General features: G+C 33.2%; 2 protein-coding genes across 3 annotated transcripts; both read right to left on the bottom strand.

The window, feature by feature from the left end:
- Positions 1-7236: 7236 nt before the first annotated feature.
- Positions 7237-8555, bottom strand: LOC143231351 (uncharacterized). Its single transcript, XM_076465893.1, has one exon. It carries the CDS (start codon positions 8553-8555, stop codon positions 7389-7391), a length of 1167 nt encoding a protein of 388 aa, XP_076322008.1. The 3' UTR covers positions 7237-7388.
- A 3454-nt stretch (positions 8556-12009) lies between these two features.
- Positions 12010-21576, bottom strand: LOC143232000 (uncharacterized). 2 transcript variants are annotated; one of them, XM_076466967.1, is made up of 2 exons: positions 20532-21576; positions 12010-17312 (listed from the first exon to the last, which is right to left on the bottom strand). In XM_076466967.1, the coding sequence occupies exons 1-2, from the start codon at positions 20617-20619 to the stop codon at positions 15982-15984; spliced, it is 1419 nt and encodes a 472-aa protein (XP_076323082.1). In that variant the 5' UTR covers positions 20620-21576; the 3' UTR covers positions 12010-15981. The 2 variants fall into 2 exon arrangements, with proteins under 2 accessions (XP_076323082.1, XP_076323083.1); XM_076466968.1 differs by lacking the exon at positions 20532-21576 and adding an exon at positions 18276-20492.
- Positions 21577-22429: the final 853 nt, after the last annotated feature.

Here is a 22429-nt window from a genome sequence, read left to right as displayed (position 1 = left end):
AAATATATTTCAACTTCTAATATTCAAAACTTTTATTTTATTTTTTTAACATGAGCTAAACGTGAGGCTATAAACATGTTTATTACCGTTTACTCGTTGTTGAGCACAATACTGCACATTGAGTTTTCTGTGTTTTAGGGAAACCAATTTTAAGGATTAGCAGCCTTCAAACATACTACTCACACCTAAACACTGACAACAAATTTTATCCAGGTAAAAATATTACCTATGCTGGATTAATCTCGTTAAAACACGCTATTTAAATGATATTACAACACCTCTCAAAGTTTAAATTATTTATTACTCTTTTAGCGTTTCGTAATTAATTATTGGTCTTCTGTAATTTAAATATTTTTATGTAAATGCTGGAACATAAACATTGATCCAGTTGTACCAAAAAATAAATACTGTCTATCAAACAGCTTGTTTGTTTAAAAACATTCGGGTAAAGCTACTGAATGTGCAACCCTACGCATGTCAGTTTCTAATTTTGAACTGATAAATTAAAGGGAAAGCAACTAGTCAATATCGCCTAACACCGACTTTTGAGCTACTCTTGTCTAACCGAATATATTAAGTATTTATGGTAAAAGAACCCGAAGCAGGAATTGTCAGCTTCATAGTCCGGTTATGCTCACAAATAGATCACCCCTAGAACACAGAAAATAGACAGATTTCACTTGGTAGATACTATTTTTTGTTTTGTTAATGTACCCATTTATAATATTGTTTAGATTATGACAGTTATGATATATCGTGATAGACGTAGTCTAATGACTAGACTCTGTGGCCTTTTTGAAAGTATATCAGTAGTATAAGATGTGAACTGTGCTGAAGTAGTTAATGACCCATTATTAAGTTAACGAGTTTTGTTAGTCTGTTTTGTTTGTTACTGTCAGGATGTTAATCAGTTATTTCAATTTTGTAGATGTTGATTTTGTGTTTGCCAAAACGTATTAGAAGTATTATAAAATGCTGTAATATTACAAAAGTTAAACAGTAAATATCATTAGCAATTATTGTAAGCTTAGGCCAAGTAAGCTTCAGTTCGTCTAACGTAACAGTAAATTGACAAACAGCGATTTACATGGATAACGAAGTGGCTTTATTTTTGGGGAACATACTACATGTTTCGAAATATGTCAATATGTCGCATATATTTATAATTTGTTCGCTGAGGCCTCGAACATTTTATAAACTATGCGAGCGACGCTATAATGCAACTGTATGCACTTAATGTAAAAAATACCGAGAAAAATACCGAAGATTCGAATAGATTGGCTTAAACAGTACTTCAACAATTAAGCTATATATATATAACATAGGACTCTTACCAAGTTACGTAACGACCTCTGCTAGATCTATCGCTTTTAAAACAACTAACTTTTAACACACTTGTTATGAAAACTAAATAATCATTAAATATCAAATTACTAAAATAACTAAACAATAACTCTTACACTAAACAGTCTTGTATATCCAACGGCTTAATAATAGAAGCCATTATTTCACTGTTATGAAAGAGGAAATTAAAAGAAAATCTGGAGGGAAGAGAGAATAATTTGAAAGAACATCAATAAGAAAGTGACGGGAAGTTAGAAAAGGAACAACGAAAATAAGTCAAAGATTTACAAAGATAACCTGAATCAATGACAAAGTCAAAGAAACCATAATAAGATCTACGTATTAAAGTTGAATAAGTCATTGAAGATGTAAAGAAAGATTACATAAACAATATCAATGAAATACTAAAGACCATTACTGAAATAAAAATGATTATGATAATATTAACAAAGACCTCAATGCTCGATCAAAATATCTAGAGACTGAATGTAAGAATCAAACAGCCATACATGTCTTTGTATTTGTTCAATAACTTGCTTGCCAAACAGGATAAGAAAGCCCGTGTGGTCTGTACTATTTAAATCTATTGTTGGACCATCTATGAGTGCTTGTTCCTCTTAGAACTATTCAAGTTACACAAGTTGTAGAACCTTTCTATAGCTAAGTTCAACATTGTCTAATAGAGAAGCCAACAGATTATAATCAAGAGTTACCATGAGAGGTTTGTTTGTTTTTTATTTTAAGCAAAACTACACGAGGACTATCTGCGCTAACCGTCTTGAATTTAGCACTGTAGGACTAGGGGAAGGCAGCTAGTCATCAGCACCCACCAGCAACCCTTGAACTACTATTTTATCAACGAATAGTGAGATTTAGCATGTTTGGTGTGACAGGGATTCAAACCCACGACCCTCAGATTGCGAGTCAAGCGCTCTTACCACCTAGCCACCATGAAAGATACCTAGCCACATACAATGAAAGGATGGAAACGTGAACAGTTACTACACACTTAAAATACATAACTTTAGCAGTTACGTGTAAGGAAGTTAATATTATGAATTACACTCAAGTTAAGCAGTACTTTTTTTGAATTGATAGATTAGGGAAAATGACAAAAGAAAAATAGACATTAATCACTATATAAATCTGAAATAAAATTAGGTGGTGTTTTTTTGAAACTATTGTCCGGATTTTAAACAGAGAACGTCCAGCATGACCAGTAAGTTAGGGCATAACTTGTAATCTAGTGGTCACGGGATCGAATTCTCATCACACTAAATGTGTTCGCCCTTTGAGCAGTGGGGGCGTTATAAAGTTACAATCAATCCTACTATTCGTTGGTAGAAAGGGTAGCCCAAGAGTTGGCGGTGGATGATGATGACTATTTACTTTCCCTCTAGTTTTACACTGTTATATTAGAGACGGCTAACGCAAATAGCTCTCGTGTAGCTTAGCGCGAGATTAAAAAAGAAATTAAATAGGGTAATGGATTGTTAAAATTTTCTTTGTTATTAACTTATAAGACTGTACAGAGATTACAAAAGTTGAAAGGAAACAAATATACAAAAGTAGATTGAATTTCAACTTCTATCTAACATTTTTTTTTTGTTACGGTTTGTATGCGTAGTACCTTTTATAATCATGTATGGAGTTTGAAAGTATTTGTCTAACACTGTAGGACTGGATATTTTTCGACCAGTACAACGATTTATAATACCAATGGTCTAAGCGGTCAGGTCAGTGACTCTAAGGTTCAGGCATTGGTGTTACTAATTTAAAACTCTTGACCACAGGGAAGACAATTAGTCAGAGACACCAGCTGTCTACATAATGTACATAACTGAAAGTGAGGAGTGTTTTACAGCATATCATATGCTCGAACCCTTGGTCTTCCGATTTATAACCAGAAACAGTAATTATAGGCCACGTTTATGTGGCTTAGTTGGTTCGATACTGATTCATTTTTTTTACAGTATAACCATGACAATTCTTTATTGGTTACATTTTGATTAACTGTGAATTATGTAACTAACGTAGAACACTGTTTGTTTGCACAATCCAACCTTTTAGGTTTTTGGAGACCTCATTTTGAGGAAATGTTTGTTCGTTTATTTCAGAATTTCACACAAAACTGCACAGAGAATGCTCGTACATAGAAATATAGTTAACAACATCTACCGTCAACTCTTGGAATACTCATGTTATATTGAGTAAAGGGAATTGACTGTCACTCTTATAACGCATCTCAAAGCAACAGTGAATCCTTTAATTTACAGTAGGGTTTCTTTAACACTATTACACCACTCCTGTTCTGGCCTTTAGATAAGAAACAGAACCCTTGAGTGCTATGTTGGTTGTATGTATTGCTTAATCACAAAGTTTAATGTTAAGGATGCTATAAACCTGATTCAAAATATGCCCAAAAGGCTGTGGAAAACTTAGTTCAATTTTCACATGTTAATCTTGACTATGATTTTGTGGTTATGTATTTTAAGAAAACTAGAAAAACCTGTTGCCTTTCATATTTGATAAGAAATCGGTTTTGAAGGGTTGAAACGTGTTCCAAGATACTATTACTTAAAATGTAAACATTTCGCCAGTTACAAAGACTAAAATGGTTTCAACCCTTTTCATAGGTAACTCTGAAGACAAAGTATGGAAACTTCTCTCACAGTATTTTGAGACTGCGCATACTAATTACGTTTAAGAAATTTTGAAAAATAACTCCAGAGTATATATTTAAACAGTTTTTATCAAGGTATTTAGTTTATTTACGTAGCAACAGGTAACGTTTGGTTTGAATTTCACGAAAAGCTACACGAGGACTATCTGCGCTAGCCGTCCCTAATTTAACAGTGTAAGACTAGAGAGAAGGCAGCTAATCATCATCACCCACCGCCAACTTTTGGGCTACTCTTTCACCAACGAATAAGTGGGATTGACCATCACTTTATAACGCCCCCACAGCTAAAAGGGCGAGCATGTTTGATGTGTCGGGGATTCTAACTCGCGACCCTTAGATTACGAGTCGAGTGGCTTAACCACCCGGCCATGCCGGGCATACAAGTAACGTTCTGGAGGTAATTATTTCAATTACAGTTAAAATTGATTTGTTTTATAAACTGAACAATTTACTTAGGCACTTGGATTTTTTTTTTACTGTAACCGGCTCATGAAAGTAATTTACAGATTCTAGTATGTTTAGCACAGAAACTGTAGACTTATGAGCAATTAAAAAGATTTATGGCATAATATCTACAGGATTTAGTAACGCTAAAGAAAAAAAGAACCTCTAACGGTGTTCTTTTTCTCGACACACAATGACTAAAATTATATTATATTGAGTAAATTAAAGTAAAAAGGATAGTTTTGGATTGCAAGGTAATTTTGTCAAAAACACGCAATCATTAAATTTTGGTAACGTATATTAAACACAAACATTTGAGCTTCTATTCATAACGAAATATCTTTAAAAAAAGAGAAGCGACAGAATCGTGAAATATGCATGGATATCTTTGTGAAATACAAATTTATTTTTGAGTCAGCTGGGTAGAATATATTTTCAGATAAGTCTACGCTACTTCCAAAAGAAAAGTATACTGGTTATATTGGGTAACCTGCAGAATAAAACTAACAATTTAAGATTGGAGACAAATTTAAAGAATTTCATGTCCAGACCTCGTGTAAATTCTTAAGAAATTAAGTATAATTTTAAATAAGTTTGGAAATATGAAAAATGCTATTTTAGTATTTTCTCATCTTCCCATGTTACTTATTTTATATATATAATAAAACAATACATTTAATTCAAAGTATTTTGAAACAGATGGAATCATAAATTATAATACCTAGATCCACGATGTTGGAATATCACGGTAAGAACGGTAATTATCTTTATTTTTATATTAATTTTTAATTATAGTTACATTTTTAAAAGGGCAAAACAAACGAAAAATTTCTAAATTTACAGTGTTACAATTTCTAATGTGACTTATATTTAATCATATGGATATTTTTTTATCTCTTACGTTTTTGTAAAATTTATACATCTTTCTTTTATTTATAGTTGAATTTGTAAAATAATATTATTTCTTTGTATTTAGAAAGTATCTACTATGGCGCAAAACAGAGCATAACAATAAACTATGTCAATAAACAGAACAATCTCTGTATTATTTATAACCTTTTCGAAAACAAATGTACGTTTTTTTCTGTACGACAACTTGAAGAAAGTTAAATTTGATAGCTGCATCCATTAAACTGACCAATCTTAACTGTGTCGACATTTTCCTTTCATCCGGCATATTTTGTAATTGTTGACCAGCTTGTCCTCTCTCATCTAAGATGGTTGAATATCAACCATCATCAAATATCATCAAAACAATTTTGAAGACTCGTCTAGTCGTGACAGTCTATTCATTCTTCATCTGATGACAGTGCAAATAGCCGTGTAGTGTAGTTTTAACTGCAATAGGCACCGTCGTAAAGTTTTCAAGTCAGAAGCTCATCACCCCTTCCCGTAGAGTTTCAACAATCGATCTAGTATACAAAGACGATAGTTTCACAATGTTCGTTTCAAAAATAGCACTTATAATTTTGCAAGTTATATGTTTGATATGAGAACGATAATACTGCCAATCTTGTCACTTCACAGTCATAATAAGGAATTTGAAGTGCCTTTATAAACAAAATATTGGAATTATAATAAAAACAATTAAGTGTTTGTTTTTGTATTCATTATTTCTTAAGTGAAGTGTGATTAAATGTACCTAAGTTAATAGCTATATATATAGTAGCTGAATGCCAGAATACTCCAAAAGCTTGTGGAAATACGATAACAAATATTTACAAATTTTTAATATAAAGAAATTAACATAAAACCCAGATTCAAGTGGGATTTGAACACAAGACTTCCAACCGACAGTCAGGTATAAACACTGTGACACCCAACAATACTTCTAATTTTTTAAACATCCATTTGTGGAATTTTTTTTTTCATGCGCACCAGTATCATGGTATCATCAACGTTGAGACTTCTCACCATTACATAGGATGTGCGCGGCTGGAATAATGAAGTGCGTGGCACTTGATCAGTTGTTGTGCGGTCTCGTAGTTTAAATGGAACACTGACACCCAGACTTTCTAATCGAATGTTAAGAAACAATTCAACTTCCTAATGTAAACTATCATGTTGTTGTTTGTTTTCATATTATTGTATTATCTGCTTCTAAACATGACGAGTTGTTAAATCGTACCCAAACTGGATTGGGTTCTCGAGACTTCCGATTGAGTTTAACTGATGAGATAATTTTAACGTTGCCAAAAAATATAACGATACTAACAGAAATAGTTTATAGATATATATTTGATTTTGCCCTAGTTTTAAAAATCGGTGCTACTTAGTTTTCAAACATTTATATTTCTTGCATTAATAAGTTTTCAAAAATAGATTGCTCTCAGTTTAAAAGCTTGAACATGCAAGCTGTTTTAATTCAGTTTACCGGTCACAGGAGGATTTTACTTAAGTTTATTATCATATAAATTACTTGTTTACGTAAGTTTCAAATTATAAAATCGTAAAATCATATTGGTTCTCTTCAAGTTTCAAAAGAACCGGGACCATGTCTATTAACTAAGTCATAAACACACACGTATTTTGCAGTTTCAGTTATTTAAGAAATAATTTAATCATTTTTCTAATAGGTATCTAAATAATATAAATAAGCATAAGCTGAGATAAGAGGATAATTTTTTAACTACACTAAATAAACCTTTCTCGCAACTAATCTAACAATTAGTGAAAAAATAGAGACAGCCGAATACAAATCGCACCAAAACATTTTTGATGCGTTTCTAATTTATTATTACTATCAAAGTGAAGTTTTACGGTGAGGAAAATTGCTGACTGTTTCAACGATATTCTGTTTTTTATATAAAATAATTTTTTCCCTTGTAGATTTTGAAGCTATAAGTGACTCTCAACGGAAAATGTTGTTATATTTTTACTACAAGTTTGAAAGGGGAAGAAATGGACTCTACGATTTTCATCCAGCTAGCGTGAAGATCGGTATATTAACGTTTTGGATCATGGTGTCGACCATGGACTTAACCTGATCTTCCAGCAGAGGAATGAGACTACGAGGGTCCTGATTTATTTGCTGAGTGATTAACATAGACAAGGCAGAAGTCAAGTTACCCAGTCCTCGCAAGAGAACACGGAATTTTCCTAACCTCCAGATCCTCAGACGATCCACCGAGATGGTGGTGTCACCGTTTGCCATCTCAATCTGGGTCAGTTGCACAAATATCTTTGAATTGGACACTTTGATCTCAGCGTCACCATTGAACAGTAAAGTTCGGTATCCTTGAAGAACGCGATATAAACCACGACCTCGCAGCATGTCGAAGTGAGAGATAAAACCTAGGGTGGTAATAGTGGTGTTGTCAGTTGTGTTTCGACATATAACGTAAGGCTCCCTTCGGCGGGAAATTGTAGTAATTCCTCTAAAGGTGGTGTTATACAAAAAGACCAAAGTGTGAGTGTCCTCCACCCACACTGTGGTGTTAGGCAATGGAAATGGCTCCATATTTCTCAGGAGCCGCTGGGTGAAACGGAAAAGAAAGTCCACATATGAGTCTAAGTCCGTTCCATTCTGACATGGAATTTGTCGTTTTTGAATTGAGTGATGTCTAGTAGAGAGTAAACTTGATTTATTGGCAGAAAGGTGTGAACCTAAAACTGCTCTGACTGAAGGAACCCCTTTTTTAAAAGTGTTTACCTTCTGATTAGGAATTCCAGTTACTTGAGAAATAACTTCTTCCATCCGATCGTCTAAAAGGGTTTCCATTTTATCTATTATCGTTGATCCTAAGGCATCGAGAACTTTTTTGGAAATCTGGTTACGAGATCCTATGGTGACAACACTATTAAATCTATACGTAATGTCTTTGAAATCTGTTTGAACTTCAGACCCCTCTAATGCCATTTCAGAGTTCGAATGTGAAATCATCCTTGTCGACCAAGTTGCTCTAGCATTGTAGATAACTCCATGGAATATTCCTTTGTCCTTCAAAAGGTTATCTAGGTTACTTTTATGAAGCAAGCCAATGTTGTACACTCCGGTTATACGAAGAATAGAAAACTCCAATTCCACGCTACAAATTTTAAACAGAGGCTGGATAATAACATTTTTGATCAGGAAGTTTGACATTTCACTAAGAACCAAGTTATTTAAAGTAGCATTTACAACCGATTTGTTTTCTTCGAGAAATAACCAGATCTGGTTAATTTGTATCGAATCTAGGTTTTTAGGCCCATCTTTGGTCCGTAAAAAAACATTTCTGACTTCACTTAATTTATTTTTCAGAAATAATCGCATATATGGTTTCTTAATTGTATCACCATCGTGTTTCACTATGCTTTTGGAAGACCCCAAGGAAAACTCTAAATCACTTGTAACTGTCTCTGAAACAAGTTAAAATAACATTATTATCATCAAATGGTTTAAAAAAAGTTGCCTACAGTACATCACAAAAACATCATTAAAAATGAAATAAATTTATGTAAATCGTTACAGCAAATATATACGTATTAAGAAGTTTACTGTAGAGAACAACGTAAGCTACTAATTCTGAAAGTTTATTTCTTGGAAGTATTATAAAAAGACGATAATATATATATTTTTTTAAATACAGTTATATATAAATTCAGATGGCGTCAATAGTCAATACAATCAGAAGATTCGCCAACGGGAAAGAAAGGAAAATAAAATCAAAAAAGAAAAATGCTGGTTGGTATTCTTTGCACAACTTGCATTTTATACCTATGTTTGGCAAATGCAATTAGGAGATACATAACATAGTATTATGATATAATACCACCAGACATGAACCTCTAAACCTTATTACCTGCTGTAATGAGTATTTTTACGATTACTTATTTAAAGTGAATCTTTAAAAAATCCCACTAGAGTGTGGACGTTATTTGTGAGTTTCTACTGTTATAAGGTTGGTTTGCTCTGTTTTGAATTTCACGCAAAGCTACTCGAGGGTTATCTGCCTTAGCCGTCTCTAATTTAGCAGTGTAATACTAGAGGGAAAGCAACTAGTCATCACCACCCACCGCCACCTCTTTTACCAACGAATAGTGGGACTGACCAAAACATTATAACGCTCCCACGGCTGAAAGGGTGAGCATGTTTGGTGTGACGGGGTATCGAACCCGCGCCCCTCAGGTTACTAGTCGAGTGCCTTAACTACCAAGCCATGACGGGCTATTATAAGGTTATTTATTTATAAGTCTTAAGCATTTCATTTCTAGTTATCTATCTTGAAGCCAAAGAAATAAAAATAAATAAACAATTGTATTTTATCTTACGAATTTGAGGGGAGACCAACGTGGGACAATAATGTTTGTTTGTTTATTTTTGGATTTCGCGCAAAGCTACACGAGGGCCATCTACGCTAGCCGTCTCTAATTTATTAGTGTAAGACAAGAAGGAAGGCAATCAGTCATCACCACCCACTGCCAACTTTTGGGGGCTACTCTTCTATCAACGAATAGTGGAATTGATCGTCACATTATGACGCTCCATGGCTGAAAGTGCAAGCACGCTTTGGTGCGACAGGGATTCGAACCCGCGACCCACGGGTAATGAGTCAACCGCCTTAAACACCTGGCTAAACCGGGCCCCATTTAGAAGTGAAAATAAATTTAATATTTGGGTAGTTATTTTTGGAATTCTAAACAACTGAAATATTAATATAAAATATTAATCGATTTTAAATAATATAATGATAGTTATTTGGTTATAAACATAACAAAGTTATTGATATTTAGCTGATGAAGAAGAGACATAAGATTTCGATATCTTAGAAAGTAAAAACGTGAGCTTCAAGTTAGTTCAAATGTGTTTTAATTTTGTTTCATTAATTAAAAGAAATACTAAGAGAACCCTGCAGCTGACGTCACGTATTATCGACTAAAAGAAGAGGCACATACGAAAATTTCATGCAGTTTCTGTAGCTACGTTTTATAGACGTTTATTATATTTCAAGAACAAAAAAAATTCCGAAGTAAAACCGCACGTTTTAGTTTACATTAAAGTAACCCTAATTAGCTAAATAATTTACTCTGACTCCAGATGTCGTGTCTGCTGTCTATTTCTTCATTCAAACATTTATTAAAACTAATAACTGCTGATTATTTTACATAATGGAGATACGATAATGCAGGCGAAAAAATAACTAAGACAATTAGAAATAGCTACATCTATTAACATCTCTCTATATATACACATATTAATCGAAAATCAGCTGTAATAAACATAGTTTTCGATTAGATACTAATCGAAAATAAGTTGTAATAAATATAGTTTTCCATCAGATACTGAGCAAAACTAAGTTGTAATAAATATTGTTTTAGATTAACTACTAATCGAAAATCAGTTATATAAATATAGTTTTAGATCAGGTACTACAAGCATATGTTGTACATACTATCTTCACTTACCAGAATGTACAAAGCGTACAGTCGAGTGAAGCAGAAACACAATAAATATAATAAGTAACATAACTGATGAAAACAGACCTTGTAAAAGGCAGTAATTCTGTAAATCTGGACAAACATTTACAAAGGTTTATTTTTAACAAAGTTCTGAGACTTTATTCAAAATACTGTTAATGTAGATGCAAACACAAACCATATTATTTGTAAAGTTAGCCAATCAGTATGTAGTAAAGCTTTATTTTTAACGCATTACTTCATCAAATCTTAGATATATCTACCTTCTTTGCTACGCACAACACTTCACTGCTTGACCTACTTATGGATCTAGATGAAATACAACACGCTTCTTGAATCTTGGGACATTGACATTCATTCATAAACAGGAAATCTATCACGCTACAGACAACTTTCCTTGAAAACTAGTCGTCAAACGATAAGTAAAATCTTACTAGGCCAGCGGTCCGTACCTGGCAACCTGGAGTGTTTTTGTTATTTCGTCGACAAAGAATTGTTTGTTTTGAATTTCGCTCATAGCTACACTAGAGCTATCTGCGCTATCCGTCCCTAACTTATCAGTGTAAGACTAGAGGGAAGGCAGTTAGTCATCACCACCTACCGCCAGCTCTTGGGCTACTCTTTTATCAACGAATAGTGAGATTGACCGTCACATTATAACACTCCCACGGCTGAAAAGGCAAGCTTGTTTGGTGAACGTTGGCCATGATGGGCCCGGAAACAGAAAAACAAAAATAACTACAGTATTTAAACAGGCTTATTAATTCTGAGGTTTGCATATTTTTTCCATGTATTTGTGGACTATTTGAAGACAATGATATTGATACCCACTGGCGGGGTCGGTGATATATTTTTCAGAAAATTTTTGAGAATTTCTTGAATGGAATTATCATGAAGTACGTTAGTACGTTTGTGATATGCAATTATATATATATATATATGATGGATTAAGGCGTTCGACTCATCATTTGAGGGTCACGTTTTCGAATCGCACCAAATATGCTCGCCCTTTCAGCCGTGGGGGCGTTATAATGTGACAGTCAATCCCACTATTCGTTGGTAAAAGAGTAGCCCAAGAGTTGTTGGTGGGTGGTGATGACTAACTGCCTTCTCTGTAGTCTTACACTGCTAAATTAGGGACGGATAGCGGTGATAGCCATTGTGTAGCTTTGCGCAAAATTAAAAAAAAAAACAGCAACAACAGTAAAACAACAAGGATATAAATACATTAAAAATATAAAATAAATTATCTTAAATTAAGATCATTTACTGCGATTGTACCCTCGAATACTGGAATTATCATTTTAAATGTACAATAGTTTATGTATGAATCCAACGTGTCTACTTAATCAAATATAACATAAACAGTAACTATTGTTGTGATTAAACTGAAAATTAATCTCAGAAGAGTGACCATTTTTCTTCATATTTACATCCGAATTTTGTTGAAAAAGAAAACTGTAGTTATATAAAGTTCTTGAAAAACCCGCGTAATGGAAATTTTTAAAACTGTAATTGTTACGACAAACAATTAAATTATTTTTTATTTCTCTGATATACATCTTATAATTGTATGCAAGTTACCTTCTTGATAAGGATGTTTTGTTGCATAAAATGCAAACTTTCAAGTGATATCCCAACTACATTATTCCTACTATCAGTTCTGATGGCTTCATCAACTGAAAAGACGGTTGGATTTACAACTGCTCCTTTCAAATGAGGACTGTTCTTTGCTCAACAGCTAAGATGTCGGATTATGGATCTCTAAGGTCCCTATTTCGCGTCACGTTGCCACAGTTAGAAACAAAACAAAAAACATGCTTCGCACTTATAGGTCAAAGGGCTACGGTCAAATCCAACTTTTTAGTTAGGCAAGAGTAGCCCAAAATTGTCCTGTTGACTAGCTGTAGTCCATCTAATCTCCAGAGGCTTAACGGTAAGTCTAAAGTTTTACAACGCTACAAACCGAGTTTCAACAGCGGTGATGGGCATAACATAGAAAGCCCAGTATGAAAGTTTGGCTTAACAACAAACATACAATAAAGCCGTTCCTGTAGTCTATCAGTTGAAAATTAGGGGTCAATATGGATATAACTCTTGAGAAGGTTTGTAAAAATATCTGGAAACAAAGAAACCTTAACTTTTAATTTACATTTCTTCTCTCTTAGTTTCCAAATATTTATTCATATTTCTCCGGTCATGTTTCTGTTTTGTAAAGGATATATATCTTAAAACAATATCAACTTTAATATATACTTATTTTAGTATATCTTACTAAAGGCTTAATAATAATAGTTTCATACTAAAAACCAGTATGTTTTGTTTTCCATGAGCTTATGTTTATACAAGTTGACTGGTGTAAGTCTAGATTCAGTTGAATTGCATCTAAGCCTCTTGTTTAACGTTGTTCTATAGGTTCAAATAGATTGTAACCCAATCTTTCGAATAATGTACGTTTAGGTTCAGGTGATCTGTATCTTAAAATCTTTCTACTAATGGTGTTCTAGGCTTAGATAGGCTTAACTAAACTCATTGTTTGATGTAAAGTTGAATTATTTTATTTTATTGTTGCCCTTACCACTATAAACAATAAATTATTGAGTTGAATCTGTGAAGTTTGATAACATATGTTACTGCAACTAATACAGATAGAGAATATTATAAAAAAAAATATGGTGCAGTTAAATCATAAATGTTAATGTGGTTGTTCTAGACATAGAATATTATACAAATATATCGTACAGTTAACTGATAAATGTTACCGTGGTTGTTCTAGACATACAATATTATAAATATGATATTGTACAGTTAAATGATAAATGTTATTGTGGTTGTTCTAGACATAGAATATTAAAGATATGATATTGTACAGTTAAATGATAAATGTTATTGTGGTTGTTCTAGTCATAGAATATTATAAATATGATATCGTACAGTCAAATCATAAATGTTACTGTGGTTGTTCTAGAAATAGAATATTATAAATATGATATTGTCCAGTTAAATCATAAATGTTATTGTGGTTGTTCTAGACATAGAATATTATAAAAAAATATATCGTGCAGTTAAATTATAAATGTTATCGTGGTTGTTCTAGACATCGAATATTATAAATATGATATCGTACAGTTAAATCATAAATGTTTTTGTGGTTGTTTTAGACATTGTGGTTGTTTTAGATATAGAATATTATAAAAAAATATATCGTACAGTCAAATTATATGTGTTATTGTGGTTGTTGTAGACATCGAATATTATAAAAAACATACGGTATACTAATATGCTATTTAATACATTCCTAAATACGAGATAATATTATAAAAAACTCAGAAATGAGAAGTTTAATACTGAAAGGGCAGCTGTTAATTTCAAATTACTTAAAAATAACTTTATTGTTTTGGCATCACAGAAGTATTAAACAAAATGTAAAAATACAAAATGACTTATTTAAAGAAAAATAACCACAATCTTATGGCACCTCTGTTATTCATTACTTTTAAAATATCATACTTGAGCACTGGATTTCATTAAGAAAACAATGAAAAAAGTTTAAAGTTTTAAAGCGACGAAAGCAGATCGGTTACATTACTCGAATACAGAATTAAGCAGCCTACTTATATCCTAAATTAAAACCAATTTCCCTAACAATAATTGAGGAATTATAAAAGACGTATCGAAGTCAGCGAAAAGTATATACTGGTGAAAAACTGCTTAAAATAAGACTTCTTTTATTGACGTACAGTATTAGAAACATTTACAGAAATGGTGAGGAATAAATAGTCGGGCCACCTCCTTACTGTGTGAAAATAGACCCCACCAGAGTACAATCACGTGTTCATAGCTTACAATATGATTGGTTGTTATTCAACCAAGCAAAAAGTGTCACGCTGGTGTTAAGGTACAGGCAGTCTTATGACGCCAAGCAGTAAATAAAGTGATCCTTTCGCTGATCTTAGGTTTGAAATACCATAGGATTTGCAGGATAAAATAAAGTTTTGATTGGTCAAGAAAATACCAATGCGGGAGGAATCCATATTTCAGTAGTTGTATAGAACACTATGAAGTGGGAACTATTCATGACAGTTGCGGCTGAGGTAATAAACCCAAACTATCCAAAAATAATGTCTAGTATCTTAGAATATGCTTTTGACGAGAAAGACGATTGTCCAATAGAGACCTTACCAGCGACTTTGCTGTAAATACAGGTAAAATATATAATAGTGAAAAGTGGTCTCATTGGGTTACTCCATGATCTCTCACCGGAAGAGGTAACTGATGGACATCGGGCAACTGATAGTGGAGTGAGAAAAGATGGAAACGTGTGTTCTTTATAGAATTGTATAAGTTCGAATTACTCGGCAAAAGTCAAGAAATATTTGTTCGAGAATACAGAGAAAAACAGCATCAAATTTAATGTGATGGCATCATGACCAATAACAAGTACAAGCATGTCCTTATCTATTATCTCACTCCATCAGGAGAACCAAAACTTGACCAGCAAAGAGTCCCAATATGAACACTCTCGAAACTGTATGAGCTTGTCAAAAAATGACCAAATAACTTGGTTGAATTATAAGAAGTACAACAAGACAACATTTCACAATAGAAAAGAACAAACTTCTAGAACATTGTACAGTTTACTGACTTCTTTTTTAAATCTCCTGTGATATAGTTTTGTACCATTATTAATTTCACCACCTAGCTTCCATTACTTGTTGGTTGTGACTCCCGTATGTGCATCGTTGTGTGCCATTTTAATCCTTTCCATAACTGAATAATCATTACTAATATATACATATATTTAATAGATAATATTACAAGAGAGAGAAAATATGATTTGATGAAACTATGAAACTAACATAAGTAGGTGGTTTCGTATACACAATAATAGCATTCAGACAGACTAACCCCACGTTTATGTAGAATCACAAACGCACTTGACGAAGGTACTTTTAACGCACTTAGACATAGTTAATACATTTTTACCTGTAAAGTAAACTTATCTAACTTATAGTGCGTGCTTAATAAAACTCTCTTTAAGACGATGTAGTATAAGAAATCGAAGCTCCTACTCAACGATAAAAATAATTCTATAGCAGCATCCCTCTGGTGTACTAAATTAAGGAAAAGAATGGAATATTAACACCTTTCAACTGCTCACTGATAGCAGAAAGAAGCTGTTCTTCTATCATAGGGAGGAAGTTTCTAATTTCTTGATTAATTTGTTGCGTTATGATCATAGCTACTGCAGATGTTAGATTTCCTAGGCCACGTAGAATAATACGCACTTTTCCAGGTTTGAGTATCCTAAGTCTGTCCAATTCTTGTCTACTGTCTTCACCAGAGAACTGGGTTAACTGAACAAAGATGAGCGGATCCATAATTATTATATCAGCCTCACCATTGAAAATTAACAAATCATATCCTTGCAAAATTCGAAACGATGAGAAAATTTTGAGCCTCTCAAAACCAATAGCCAGTTGAATTGTGACAGATTCGTTAAGACACGTGATATACGTTGGCTTCTTCCTGCTTACAGAAGACGCCCCTCTGATTTTAATATTATAGACGAATGCCTGTGTGCCTGTGTCTTCTAGAAAAATGGTAAAGTTGGGCACAACGTTTCGGATTGGTTCTCGGATTCTAAGAACTCTTTTCCCAAACCTCAAGAGACTGTCGATGTAGTCATCGAGATCGTCACCGTTCATACATGGAACCTGTCTCTTGGTCAACTCATGGTGACCATTTGCGATCAACTGAAGGTAGGTGTCAAGTAAAGTCCTTAGTTGTGTCCTCGATTTGTGCACCACGTGTTCAACTCCAGTGTAGATGTTATCTTCAAGTGTGTCTTTCAGTTTTTCCATGACTGCTTCTTGAACACTATGGAGTAGTAGTTTGCTCCTGGTGAGAAGAGGATTTTCTAAGAACGTCTGAAATTTGCATACTAAGGTATCATAATAAGACTGCACTGACATATCCGAAATGGTTAAATTATTTTGATCTGCATGCAGTATATGGGCTGACCAAGATACTGAAGCATTTGTTACAGTAACACTAAAAATTCCTTCATCATAAAATAATTTGTTGTCCAAAGAAGTTAGATATCCTTCAACTCGACAAACTCCCGTGATTCGAACTTTGGGGACATTAAGTAGTACACTGGATTCCATTGTATGTAGGTTACTTGCAACATCTCTTACTTCGAACCTACTTAAACCTTCTACTACTGTTTTTTTCAGTGTCACGTTTATGATTCCATCTGTTTCGTACAGTGTTATCCACATAGTATCAAGATTATAAGGATCCAGAGGTGGCAAACCGGCTTTGGGAGAACCTAACAAAATGACGTTTCTCATTTCCGTCATTTTTGTCTTTAAGAGGGAATGAATGTCCTTGGCAAAAGAGTCGACTGAAGAAATTTCGGTTGTTGGTTGGAGAGATCGTCCTAGAATAAAAGTTATTTATAAAATTAACATGAGTTCAATATTCCTTTTTTTTTTTTTTACTTAGACTATGATTCCAAGTATAAAATAAGATCCTTGCAAAAGATATATTAATTGTGTACTTTTTTATTGACGTTTCTAAATCACATTGTTACACATCCTCAAGCTTATAATAATACATTTAGTTGCATCATTACCGTGGTTGAATTCTAATTTCAGTTTTTACGTGCTAAAACAAAAGCTTTTCTCTTTACTGACAGCGATCAAGTTATAGATATGAATAAATGAATAGTACAAGCCAACGAATTACGCTTAGTTCTTCTATTTTATATAAAAAACAAACGAAAAAGTTATAATTAAAATATCATATTATTTCAAGTAGCCACAGAAACACTATAACAAAATTCCAAGTATTTGTATTTGTTTTGAATTTCCAAAGCTAGAGGGCATCTGTGCTACCCCCTAATTTAGCAGTGTAAGACTAGAGGGAAGGCAGCTAACACCACCCACCGCCAACTCTTGACTCTTTACCAACGAATTTGACCGTCAAATACACCCCACGGCTTGTTACGTTTCCAAGAGCAACCCTTACTTTCAAACTCGAACCTTTAGCAAAATTGTGTTAAAAATATTCTGAGTATCCAATATAAATCCCAAAATGAATACGACTATAAACATACATAAAACTATGAAATGCTATTTTACATACCTTTGATTTTGGATCCGAAATGGACCAGTTAAGAAAAAGGTGAGAAAAAAGAAAAATCTTCAGTTTACGTAATTTATACCACAAATTTTAGGCCTATTGATTTCTGATGCTTCACCAGATTTTGGCTTTTAAACTGTAATTTTAAAAGTATTATACCAAGGGCAAGTGACCACCTCAATATTCTAAAAACTAAAATGTTCTATTATATTTTGATTAAAAAATAAATAAAGAATTTACTTTTATATAAATCACTTACATTTCTGGAGTAAGAAAAAGAAGTGTTGACTACGCCCTTGTACACCTTGTGTACATATACAACTATATAGAATTTCAGAAAATCTTTTGTCTCTCATATAGTCCAACTGATGAGTTATGGTATAGAATGAAAGACCTCTTGGGTAGTAACTTGTAGGAGACAAAGGATAATTCTAAGATACTATATAAACGGACAAATAGAGAAAAATGTAGAAAAAAACAACAACACCGCAGTTAACGTGATTTTTTATCAAACATTTTGTTTCCCTCAAATGTTTATGTACGTAAGAAGCTGTTGTTTCGTTTACTATCAGTGGACCTCCCCTAGTACAGTGCTAAGTCTATGAATTTACAACGCAGATAGCCCGATGTGGCTCTGCTATAAGAAAACACACACACACATGCTATCAGTGCACCCAAACAGTACAGTTTCTTTCGTCTTAGAATAATATAATATATACACCTGTTGTAGGCTACGGGTAACACCGACATGTAAGTTAATAAAATAAATATTATACAACGACACAAAAGGATTTATGACAGTCTAGTGAGTCCTAAAAACTGTAATCAGACTGACTGTAGCGCTCCAAGCGGCAGATTTCAGCTGTATTCTTGCTGTTGATTGCTGCTGCTTTTCAAGGAGACTGCTGTTGAAAAAGCACGTGCATATATATACATATGTAATACGTGTGTTGTTTATATGAACAAAGGAAAGCTGACAAAGTGAGTGACATCACTTCCCGTTTCAGTTTGCATGTTTAATAACAATACTGACTATTGACTATAATAAGTTTGCCCCATTTGAAATTTTTTTTTTTTTTCCAAATTATGCATTCCTCGAATTTTGACGTGGTTCCCTATTTCTCAGTTGTTCATCACATTCGCGAAAATGTATATACATTATCAACAGATAAAAGAAATACAACTTTCACAGTAGTTTTCCCTGTTGCATGTTGAGTGTCCTAACATCACTGGTGTTTCATGCCCGTGAAGTTCATGAAAGCTAATCAAAGGTACAGCAGGAAAAAAGACTCAAATACGTTGTCATCCGAGTCACTTTGAACATAAAGTTCAGGTTGCACGGAGCTTCAATAATAAACGTTATTTTGTTCTTTCTAATTCTGAAAGCTGTCTTAGTGAGAGACAAAATATTAAGGTCTTGAAGTTAAAGCTTTGATAAAACACACTCTATTTTATCAGTTCTCTTTTATATTAAACGTTTTACTTGTACAGTTAATTCTACGTTTCAAGAGACTTTAGTTGAGTCGTTTATTTGTATTCATAAAATGTGATGGCTTACTGTAAACATCCTGAAATGTAAGCATTATAACTTCCAATAAAAAATATTGAATGTACTATTGGATAATACTCAACGTGTTTACTGCACTTTCTTGTGCCTTAACATATATTATATCCAACTGATATCATAGTGATTCACATTATGAGTCACAAACATAACGTTTACCATTAAACGTGGTCAATATTTAAACTTATACACGCTAGAGCGAGAACTTAACATACATTTTAAAATATCTTACACTAGATATTATCTCATATTAAAAAAAAAAGAAACTCCCTAACATACCATAAAATGAGCAGCTAAATAGACGGTCACTTAATTGCTATCAAACTAAACGCCAGATGGCACGGTTCAAGTGTCGCTACACCTGCAAAGGATAGCCATTTTAACGATAAGGTTCTTTAACTATGCTTAAGTGCATAAACTGCTTAGTTCTCAGAGTCACCTTTTTTCACTAACCACATAAGTTAATAGCACATACAGTGCCCTAGAAAATAAGTTATTGTTTAGTGTTAGAACTCACAGTATTTTAACATTAAAAAAAATTGCTAATCGTGGGAAGACTTCGTAGGGATCCACCAGGGGATTATAAGAGACTACAACAAACAGATTAATGGGTACCAGAGATCAAACATAATTACTTCTTTAAACATAATCCAAAAGAAGAACGTTTTGTGAGGAATTGGATGCGTAATCTTGATATTATTTCTAAATATAATTAAAAGAGAACCCGGAAAGTTCTGTATTAAACAGTCTCGTAAAGATAAACGTTGAAATTCTGTCCTCACTGTTTCTGTAATCATAAAAACAGAGTCAAACAATCAGTATTAGCAGCTAAACACTAAATAAATAACACTTCTAAGTTAATTTTTATTTATCTGACCTACATTGAAGCCAAACTAAATAACGTTTTAAAGGAAACTATACACTGAATATAACGAATATGCAGTCATTTACCTGTGTAAACAGCTTTAGTTCGTTGTTCCGTAACGGTTAAGAAAGACAACCTAAGTAAAAAAATTCCACACTGTAATTTTAAGTTCATCTTCACCGCTCGGGTGAGAAAGTTGAGCGTTTCTCAGAGAAAAGTTTCAAGCAACGCAACGAAAGAAGTGCTCAGTTTCGCTGGATCTTTTCAACTAAGGATCACTGGGAAGTGGGGCATTAGATTTTTTTTATGCTTTCGCTGCTACTGGTTAGAAATATAAATAGATCAGCGAGGCATTTGACCGCCAAACCTCGCTAGCAGTTCGATTTAGGTCAATAGGTTGCCAAGACATGTCGTCATAAGTGCAAAACCTGCTGGTAGATTGCATTGTGAAACTACTTGCTTTTTTCAAGCACGCTAAGCAACAAAACTACTCTTCACGACTGGTCAAATACTTCACAAATCAACAAGTTTTGTGCTTTTCATTTTCATGTCATGTATGTGTTCCAGACTTTGTTATAAGTATGTTAAATGGAAACAATCGTGTCTTTGCATACAAAAGAAGTTTTTTACAAATAATTACAAGAGTGAAATATAAGGGTCAAACCACATATTTTAACAAACATAACTGCAGTTGTTATACATTGCAATATATATAATTTCCGAGATAACAGTTGAAACCACTATAACTCTAAATTCTTAATAAAAATGTTTATTAATAAATTAATATAAAATATGCGACAAATCTGTTTACAAAGCGATTATAAGGATTAGTGGAACTTGTAAAACTTGTAACACTTATAGTGTTGCACATCTTGTTCTTTCTTACAAAAAGCAATAATGTGTTTATTTAATAGCGAAAGCTTGTATGACAATTATTTACGTAAAATAACAAATATCTATTATAGCAATTTATTTGTGAGAAGAGAAAGTTCCGAAAAATGGCTGCCATAATGTAAGTTAGTATGGAATATGGAAAAGGAATTATCTAAATAGCTGTTATAGTGTAAGTTAGTATGGAATATGGAAAAGGAATTATCTAAATAGCTGTTATAGTGTAAGTTAGTATGGAATATGGAATTATGCTGTTATAGTGTAAGTTAGGAAAAGGAATTATCTAAATAGCTGTTATAGTGTAAGTTAGTATGGAATATGGAAAAGGAATTATCTAAATAGCTGTTATAGTGTAAGTTAGTATGGAATATGGAAAAGGAATTATCTAAATAGCTGTTATAGTGTAAGTCAGTACAAACCATCCATATGTTATACCAAAGTTCTGTGCATAGAGAAACAGGCCAAGCAAGATAAATTGTGCCAAGGGTAAACGACCCTAACCGTTGAGGTGCGTTTTTAGTTAAATTACGGTGTTTAAAGAATCGTGACAAGAAATAGCTTTAATTATTTCCATTTTATAGTTTGTTTTCAAGGTAAGTAATTGCAGCTTTGTTGTAACGTGAAAACGTTCTTCAGTAAGCATTGTTAAGCGAGTTTGGGTAACATTTTAGAATCTCGAATTCTCGAACTTGGCCTTAAAACAGGAATTATTTTGAGCCATATGAAGTTATACATTTTTTAAAACTACAAACCTTGGATAACATGTATTTCTAATGTGTCGTAAGGCGAAGTGAGTGTATTGTGTATCAAAATATGGTATTTTTGTTTGTTTGTTTCAGTACAAGGCTGCACAGTGAGCTAGCTATCTGCACTCTATCAACTGTAGGAAATCGAACTCTGAATTTTAACGTTGTTTTAAGTCTGTAATTTTACTGCTGAGACACACTTAATTTTTAAAATCAAAATACGCTCTTATCTTGCGCTCATGAACATATTATTAGCGATCAGAACTTCTGAGAAATTGTTGAACAGCTTAAAAATTTGAAATTTCACAACTACTAACCATGCGGAATAACAAATATATTACATAAAA

This window comes from Tachypleus tridentatus, chromosome 11 (genome assembly GCF_004210375.1).
Source record: "Tachypleus tridentatus isolate NWPU-2018 chromosome 11, ASM421037v1, whole genome shotgun sequence".
NCBI lineage: Eukaryota > Metazoa > Arthropoda > Merostomata > Xiphosura > Limulidae > Tachypleus > Tachypleus tridentatus.
The sequence above is the reverse complement of the archived record's forward strand: the minus strand, read 5'-3'. Positions and strand labels throughout refer to the sequence as shown.